The sequence below is a fragment of the Megalobrama amblycephala genome, linkage group LG4 (assembly GCF_018812025.1).
Source record: "Megalobrama amblycephala isolate DHTTF-2021 linkage group LG4, ASM1881202v1, whole genome shotgun sequence".
Lineage (NCBI taxonomy): Eukaryota > Metazoa > Chordata > Actinopteri > Cypriniformes > Xenocyprididae > Megalobrama > Megalobrama amblycephala.
The window spans coordinates 3,757,218-3,765,634 of NC_063047.1; the positions used below are offsets into that span (position 1 = coordinate 3,757,218).

Consider the following 8,417-nt stretch of genomic DNA (forward strand, 5'->3'; position numbering starts at 1 on the left):
TGTGTCTTTATATTTTGCAAAGATTCAACAAATATTGCATCATTTATGATAAAGTTTGTTTGTTTTTGTGCCATATGATTGTCACCATCGACCCAGCCACACATAAGATGTTTTATCGCACATGAATGTTTTCCCAACTAACTGAAACTGACAATCAGACTCTGAATTCATGCATCATTATTTAAATTATAGTATTTAAAATAAATGTGCAAGACAATATGTTTTAAATGTTGTGAGAATTAGTGACAAGCTGGAGTTTTCATATCAGCTATCCACACACCCGATCATCAACAAAACACCTTAAATATTTCAGCACTTTTTCAAGAAAACCCAAAGCTTTTGAGACAATAAATGTCCCACATGATCTGATCATCACCTTCTTAAGAGTGCCAATAGGTTTGACTTGGAAAATGGATTTCAAACTGACAATTCGGAATAGTGAGGAATAATTGTGTTTAGTTATTTCACCAATATTTTTTAGTAAAGTGAAGTAAATATGGTGTTGTTCACATCTTCACATAAAAACACTGACACAGGCACTGAGGGTTTGAAGATTGAGTTTAATATTGAGGAATGAAACAGTTTTCTGAGTGGATGTTTATTAGTTTATTAGTTTAGATAGCAGAAAACATTAAAAGAACTGACTTCAAGTAAAAAGTAAAATGGAGTTCTCTTAAAAAATGACAACAATGACACATTTCACAGCACCAAAATAGATCATTTTCTGTTTCTTACCTTTCTTACATTGGTGCAGTCATTGTGCTGGTGATCAAATAATCAGGCAGTGACTCCCAGATATATTCTGATTCAAAATCCCCAGAGTTTAATCAGCTCTGCTTAGAGTACATATGGCCCCTCTCTAAATAGTGTTAAAGTGACACTGAAGCAGAGTAAAAGTTAATGATATAATTAAGCGATTAATTAAGTGATGATTGAGCATTACTGATGAACACCTGCTGTTAACAAGCAGAATCACTGAAGAAAAGAGAAACAGAAGAACTACAACTGACATTAACTCTGTTTAACTTGTTTCTCTTTTCTTCAGTGATTCTGCTTGTTAACAGCAGGTGTTCATCAGTAATGCTCAATCATCACTTAATTAATCGCTTAATTATCTCAATGTTTACTCTGCTTCAGTGTCACTTTAAAGGGTTAGTTCACCCAAAAATGAAAATTCTGTCATTTATTTCTCACCCTCATGTCGTTTCACACCCGTAAGACCTTCGTTAATCTTCGGAACACAAATTAAGATATTTTAGTTGAAATCCGATGGCTCCGTGAGGCCTCCATAGGGAGCAATGTCACTTCCTCTGTCAAGATCCATAAAGGTACTAAAAACATATTTAAATCAGTTCATGTGAGTACAGTGGCTCAATATTAATATTATAAAGCGATGAGAATACTTTTGGTGCGGCAAAAAAACAAAATAACGCCTTATTTAGTGATGACCGATTTCAAAACACTGCTTCAGGAAGCATCGGAGCATTGTGAATCTGTGTGTCGAATCTGCAGTTCGGAGCGCCAAAGTCACGTGATTTCAGCAGTTTGGCGGTTTGACCCGCGATCCGATTCATGATTCGATACACTGATTCATTTATGCTCCGAATCTTCTAGATGGAAAAAGGCTGGTGAGAGCAAATTTCGCAATCTTTTTTTAGGCATATTCACTTTGTTGATAAATAAATGCAAAAATTGGATGAAAACGTTAAACTTCATTGTTTTGGAAATAATCCATTTTAGTTGCAATTTTAGGATTGTGCACTAATATTTTCAGCTCTATTTGTTTGCACATTGTCTTAAGGACGCACCCACAATAGGGGAAATATCATGAATGTTCATGTAGCTACATCCACTGGAAGAGTTTTTTACTGGAACTGAATATTACACAAGACCCCCAAAATGAAACTCCACCTATTCATTCAGCCCTTTGATGTAATGGAATTCCAATGACGACTCATGTCATGCATTTTGGGAGCATAAATAGTGGATCAGAATCAATCTCTGAGACAGACTGCCTGATAATACAGTTTATTTCATCCAGGATTTGATCACCAGCACAATGACTGGAGTGTGTGGTGTTGGAAGATGGACCACAGAGGAGGCTATTATTCCAGAGGAGGAGAAGATCTGCCATGAGGTAGGAGACTGAAAATCACTCATATAAAAGAAGTTTTTGTTAAAACAGTAAAATAATCTTGGTGCTGTAAAATGTGTTGGGGAAATTATTTGTTGTCATTTTTAAAAGAACTCTTTTACTTTTCACTTAATGTCACAATACTTTTTACATAAGTTTTCTGATATCTGAATGATTGACGTGACTCTCTAGAGACTAATACATTCACTCTTATTAAAATAATAATAATGTAGATGAATATAAAATGTGGATTTGTTTATTCAGGTGAAGTCAGGCATAGAGGAGAAGGCTGGAGCCACTTTTGAGACTTACATTCCTTTAAGCTTTAGGACTCAGATTGTGTCTGGAACAAACCATCTGGTCAAGGTAACTGAGTGTTTTGTTTTGTTTTTATTTTTATGGATCTTTGATCTTTTTCCGTCCTCTCCGAAAAGTGAAATGCATCAAGTCACTGTACAAAGTTTCTCTGCATTTGTAGCCTAAAAGAGAAAACTTTTCTTAACTCTGTAGAGCTGCTGGACACACAAATCTAGTCAGCAACGGTCACTGTAGCAGAACTCACAGAAATTTGCTTGCTGTCATGAAAAACTGAATGTGTTTAGTTTGTTATCAAATGTGAACAGGGTTTTATATGGAAGAGATCACTTATAAATCTGTGTGGATTTCTCTCTCTCTCTCTCTATCTCTCTCTCTCTCTCAGGTGTATGTTGGTGTGGGTGTGTGCGTTCATGCGATGATAACTCAAGTTTTCCCCGTTAATGAAGGGAAATTGACTGTGACTGGAGTCCAGCACCCTAAAGCCGCCTGTGAACCTCTGATCCCATTTGGTCACTAACCACATACAGAAAACAGTCTGTCTTCTCTAATAACAGACACACACAATGATCTGCCATACTGTACAGAGGAACTATTGAAAACTGTTTCATTCCTCAATATTAAACTCAATCTTCAAACCCTCAGAGCCTGTGTCAGTGTGTTTATGTGAACAACACCAAATTCACTTCACTTTACTAAAACAGTTTTATGCTGAAGTAATAAACATAAAGGCATAAAAAAATCCTCATTCCAAATGTTTAAAAACAAAAAAGTAAAATAATGTAAAATGACATTCATTTTTCTAATTTTAAGATTTAATTGACTGTCTGCATGTCTTTTATAAAGGGAAAACATATGTGAATGAAGACTAGTGGAGACTAGTGATTCCCAAACAGGTGTGGAAAGATTTTGATGCTGCTTTCTTAAAACTTAAAAAAAAAAAGAAAAGTGTATTTACTTGTGTGACTTTAATGATAATTCTACATGATATATAAAATGAGAACACAGGAAAATGAGGTTTGGTGTTGATAAAGGAAACTTGTGCCTTACTGATGGGGCTGTGGAGGCTGGGCATTTGGAGGCATTTGTGTTATGAAAGTAGATTATAATTTTGAGGAGCATTCATGTTCACTTCTCTCAGCACAGTGCAGTTTTACTTCAGCGATTCACTAAGATGTGATGTGCATATCAATACTTATAACTTAAAGGGATATCATTATTTGCTGAAAATATTTTACACATGGGGAAATCCAATTGTTTAGTCAATAATTCAAGAAGGTCCATATTTTAAAGCTCTTTCTAACTTGTACTCAGCCTTAAAAGTAACATATTTCTTGTAATTGTTTAACTATAGCATTTGTCACAATAAGGATGAAGTAAGACCATTGATGGCTCATTTTTTCTTTCTTTCTTTTTTTATCTGTAGCATTTGTTGTGAAAAATAGCAACATAGCTACAACATGTCACAATTGTAATATTAATCTTTAGTGAAAATCTATCCCCAGATTATCTATTATAAATTGTACAACTAGTCTAAATTTACCACAATAAATACAATATTAAATGTGGTCATTATGAGTTAAAAAGCTTGCAGGATGATGTTTTCAATTTAAGTGGCTTTAGATCATGTTAGACTTTCTCCGTAGCGTTTTACTACATTCTCAATAGAATTCAAATGGGTCGCACATTTTATCATCAGCGCCGCACAAAATGGCTCATGCAAATCTTAAAGGATTAGTTCACTTTCAAATTAAAATTTCCTGATAATTTACTCACCCCCATGTCATCCAAGATGTCCATGTCTTTCTTTCTTCAGTCAAAAAGAAATGAAGGTTTTTGATGAAAACATTCCAGGATTTTTCTCCATATAGTGGACTTCAATGGCCTCCAAACGGTTGAAGGTCAAAATTACAGTTTCAGTGCTGCTTCAAAGTTTGAACTAAATTGTCATATACAATATGCTAGTGCAACTATATAACAATTAGTTCAAACGTTGACCTGTGGAGGGCAGTAATACACTTAGCAGTGTCTACACTGCCGGAATTCTAATAAGAAGAAGAAGAAGCAGAAGAAGAGAGCTATAGTTCAAGATGTAATTTATGGTTAAAACGTATATAATTTTTTAACATTTTTAGAAAATGAGCGATAGTTTCTCTAGATAAGACCCCTATTCCTCGTCTGGGATTGTGTAAAACGCTTTGAATCTGCAATGAAACTGTAATTTTGACCTTCAACTGTTTGGAGGCCAATTGAAGTCCACTATATGGAGAAAAATCCTGGAATGTTTTCATCAAAAACCTTAATTTCTTTTCGACTGAAGAAATAAAGTTTTAATTTGAAAGTGAACTAATCCTTTAACACTGTTGGAGCGCGCTGGTGAACACGCTTACAGTGATTTGCGCACCCTTATGCAAATGAAATAATTGGGCTTCAGTCAAAGACAGTCATACTGCGCAGACAAGTGATCCATTCAGTTCATACAGCTTATAAAAGATCAGAATGCGTGATGTACAATTAATTAATGCTTCAATGTTTCGGTGTGGGGCGGGCACTCGGAGCACCGGTGTCCTCACAAACCTGGCTGCGTCAGAAAACTGGAAAATACTGCCTTCTGAGGACACATTTCAAGGTAGTAAGGCATCAAGGCACGTCCGAATCCAATGTTAGCTTCACTTCCTGTCTCATGAGATACCTTCCTCAGATCGATTTTTGAAGGAAGCATAGATGTATCCTTATCTGCCTTTGATATCCACAATCCTGTGCTTTCCATTCTGTGACAGTTGAGCTAGAAAAATAAAGATGGTGTCCAAAAGTTGTGTTTGCTGCTCAGTTTGTGTGTAAATGTACGATTTTGACCAACATATTTCAATTTTGATATCATTTCTATCGAGAAATTACTACTGTAATAATTAAATATTTGTTTAGTTCTCACCAAAGCTCGCGCTATTTTGCTGTAGATCATTAAACTGTATGTTCATTTGTGCACTCAATACTTGGTCGGCAGCACATATTACAGCATCAGTGAAGTGTGGCATGGAAGTGATCAGCCTGTGGCACTTCTGAGGCACTATTGAGCCTTCAGATCATCTGTATATTGTTGGATCAACTGTTTCTCATCTTTCTCTTGAAAATATCCCATAGATTCAGGTCAGGCATGTTGGCTGGCCAATAAAGCACAGTAATATCATGGTCAGCAAACCACTTGGAAGTGGTTTTTGCACTGTGGGGAGGTGCTAAAGTCCTGCTGGAAAAGGAAATCAGCATCTCCATGAAGCTTGTCAGCAGATGGAAGCATAAAGTGCTCCAAAATCTCCTGGAAGATGGCTGCATTGACTTTGCACTTGATAAAACACAATGGACCAACACCAGCAGACGTCATGGCCCCCAAATCATTACTAACTTCAGAAACTTCACACTAGACTTCAAGCAGCTTGGATTCTGTGCCTCTCCAGTCTTCCTTCAGACTCTGGGACCATGATTTGACCAACATGAAATGCAAAATTTACTTTTATCTGAAAAGAGGACTTTCGACCACTGTTCACTGTCCAGTTCTTTGTCTCCTTAGCCCAGGTAAGATGCTTCTGACGTTGTTTCTGTTTCAGAAGTGGCTTGGTAGTCCTTTTCCTGAAGATGTCCGAGTGTGGTGACTCTTGATGCGCTGACTCCGGCTTCATTCTACTCATTGTGAAGCTCTCCCAAGTGTTTTAATCGGCTTTACTTGACAGTATTCTCAAGCTTGCGGTCATCCCTGTTGCTTGTGCACCTTTGCCTACCCAATTTCTTCCTTCTAGTCAACTTTGCATTTAATATGCTTTGATACATCACTCTGTAAACAGCCACCCCATTCACTAATGACCTTCTGTCACTTACTATCTTTGTGGAGGGTGTCAATTATTGTCTCCTGGACCATTGCCAAGTCAGCAGTCTTCCCCATTAGCAGGGATGTGCACAGACATTTTGGGAGGCAGGGGCTCAAATGGAAAAAAGGGCACTTCTCATAATTATTTATTTAAAAAAATAAACCCTTAAATATATTAAGACAACTCTGAATTCCCTTCCAATAATCCAATTGTTTTATACTCCACAGATTTCTACAAAATAATTAGTTCACATATAGAGACCATGGTCTTTAGTATTCACTAGGTTTATCACAAGAGAAGTCAACAACAACTATTTTCAAGCTATATATTTAGAATAAATTACTGCACCTAGGAGAGGGACATAGTTTCACTAATAATTGTTTAAATCAATAAATCATTTTAATTTTTTTTTTTGGTGTTATTGGAATACTTCTTTCATGAAGTGGACAATTTTAAGATTGTGGTCCATTTTTGCTGCCATGTCTTTTACTCTAATGGAAAGAAAACTCAACCCTAACCCTACACATTTAGATGGTATTTGTTTTAAGCCTACTACCCTCCATCTGTTTGCATCTGTAGATTTATTCTAAATTAACCAAAACAAGCTAATCTGCATATTTAAACACATCAATAATTTGTTTTCCTGAACTGTTAAAGGTGCCCTAGAATTAAAATTAAAAATTGAATTTATCTTGGCATAGTTGAATAATAAGAGTTCAGTACATGGAAATGACATAAAGTGAGTCTCAAACTCCATTGTTTCCTCCTTCTTATATAAATCTCATTTGTTTAAAAGACCTCCGAAGGCGAATCTCAACATAACAGGCGAATCTCAACATAACACCAACTGTTACGTAACAGTCGGGGTGTACGCCCCCAATATTTGCATATGCCAGCCCATGTTCCCAACATTATGAAAGGCATTAGACAAGGGCAGGCATTAACGTCTGGAGCAGCACAGCCGAATCATCAGACTAGGTAAGCAAGCAAGAACAATAGCGAAAAATGGCAGATGGAGCAATAATAACTGACATGATCCATGATTACATGATATTTTTAGTGATATTTGTAAATTGTCTTTCTAAATGTTTCGTTAGCATGTTGCTAATGTACTGTTAAATGTGGTTAAAGTTACCATTGTTTCTTACTGTATTCACAGAGACAAGAGCCGTCGCTATTTTCTTTTTTAAACACTTGCAGTCTGTATAATTCATAAACACTCACTGCAGTCTGTATAATTCAGTCTGTATAATTCATAAACTTCATTCTTTATAAATCTCTCCAACAATGTAGCATTAGCCGTTAGACACGGATCACAGCCTCAAATTCATTCAGAATCAAATGTAAACATCCAAATAAATACAATACTCACATAATCCGACACATACATGCAGCATGCATGACGATCACTTTGTAAAGATCCATTTGAGGGTTATATTAGCTGTGTAAACTTTGTTTATGCACTGTTTAAGGCAAGCGCGAGCTCCGTGGGCGGAGAGCACGAGAATTAAAGGGGCCGCGCAGCATAAATCGGCTCATATTTAATGATGCCCCAAAATAGGCAGTTAAAAAAATGAATTAAAAAAAATCTATGGGGTATTTTGAGCTGAAACTTCACAGACACATTCAGGGGACACCTTAGACTTATGTTACATCTTGTTAAAAAAACGTTCAATGGCACCTTTAATGCTTAATGCATTATATATTATAACAAATGCCTGCAGAGGGCGTTTGATTTTTTTGAAAAAGCGTGCTGATTTTTGTTGTTAGACAGCACAGCACAATCAAATCCACGATCAAAGCCAACCATGATTAAAAATATATTATTAGTTAAATAATAATATTCGGCCACTTCTTTGTGATGAAATGCTACAGCCACTGTAATTTCTTCAACAAGAATATGTGGACATCAAACATGCAAAGACAGAGCGAGGGTTTAAACTTTTATTGATGTATTATCATGTGTAAGCATAGATTTAAGAATAGCATTATGTAGCTAATGCTGTATTATGATTTTTAAATAGATTTAATAAACCATGCATCCTTAGAAAACTGTCTAATAATGTGGTTCATGGATGTGCGTCCATGGAATGCTCCTCTTCTGGTAT

The 8,417-nt window shown here is 36.1% G+C and overlaps 1 protein-coding gene across 1 annotated transcript; it reads left to right on the plus strand.

Annotated features, from left to right (window-relative positions):
* The first annotated feature begins 1,524 nt into the window (after window positions 1-1,524).
* Window positions 1,525-3,093, plus strand: LOC125266052 (cystatin-B-like). The gene is made up of 3 exons (XM_048186533.1): window positions 1,525-2,137; window positions 2,399-2,500; window positions 2,835-3,093. Exons 1-3 carry the CDS (start codon window positions 2,060-2,062, stop codon window positions 2,967-2,969), a joined length of 315 nt encoding a protein of 104 aa, XP_048042490.1. The 5' UTR covers window positions 1,525-2,059; the 3' UTR covers window positions 2,970-3,093.
* The last annotated feature ends 5,324 nt before the right edge of the window (window positions 3,094-8,417 follow it).

What these genes read in the sequence shown, in the direction of transcription:
- LOC125266052 (XM_048186533.1), top strand. Translation starts at nt 2,060, where the DNA reads ATGACTGGAGTGTGTGGTGTTGGAAGATGGACCACAGAGGAGGCTATT. An exon ending in AGGAGAAGATCTGCCATGAG is followed by an intron (nt 2,138 to 2,398) that starts GTAGGAGACTGA and finishes TTGTTTATTCAG; the next exon opens with GTGAAGTCAGGCATAGAGGA. An exon ending in GAACAAACCATCTGGTCAAG is followed by an intron (nt 2,501 to 2,834) that starts GTAACTGAGTGT and finishes TCTCTCTCTCAG; the next exon opens with GTGTATGTTGGTGTGGGTGT.